This window comes from Penaeus monodon, chromosome 25 (assembly GCF_015228065.2).
Source record: "Penaeus monodon isolate SGIC_2016 chromosome 25, NSTDA_Pmon_1, whole genome shotgun sequence".
NCBI lineage: Eukaryota > Metazoa > Arthropoda > Malacostraca > Decapoda > Penaeidae > Penaeus > Penaeus monodon.
Window position 1 is genome coordinate 14,807,198 of NC_051410.1, and position 547 is coordinate 14,807,744.

At 36.7% G+C, this 547-nt stretch overlaps 1 protein-coding gene across 1 annotated transcript in view; it reads right to left on the minus strand.

The window, feature by feature from the left end:
- The window catches only part of LOC119589069 (dnaJ homolog subfamily C member 13-like), a gene marked incomplete in the record, with an annotated part of 65,901 nt that overhangs the window by 32,971 nt on the left and 32,383 nt on the right, over positions 1-547 (minus strand). Inside the window, 1 exon segment of the mRNA XM_037937646.1 lies at positions 72-158. Coding sequence (XP_037793574.1) covers positions 72-158 — 87 coding nt within the window.

Sequence of the window (547 nt, forward strand, 5' to 3'; positions counted from 1 at the left end):
GTTAGCCACTATCCACAACAGCTACACTATTAGCTTGCAAACCCCATCACCTAACAGTTACATGTACTTACATCCACATGTTTCTCGAGGTATGCTTCGTAGTAAGCCTCCATGTGTTTGGCTCCTGTTTGTAAACATTTTTCCACCGTCTCTATCTTCTGCTTCGTCAAATGATGTGGAAGAAATGTGGTTGATGTGTTTTAGGAGAACACAGACATTGCATGTAAAACAAAATACAAGAAGCACTAAATCATAGTTAACCTCAAACAAAGAAAAACATTCCTTTAAGCACACTCAGTGACAACAAAAATATATCAAGGTGGACATTCACTAACATAAAAGTTTCCATGTACAAACTGGGAGAACATATGACATTTAATTCTTTTTACAAGACACAGGAAGAGATGCAAGGTACACATGACTTACCATTACTTTAGTTAGATAAATTATGCTTATATATAATGAAAGATGGAGAGAGAATGGGATGATTAAGGGAGAGGGAGGAAGAGGCAGAAACTAAGAGTAAGTATGATTGTCCTCTTGCAAT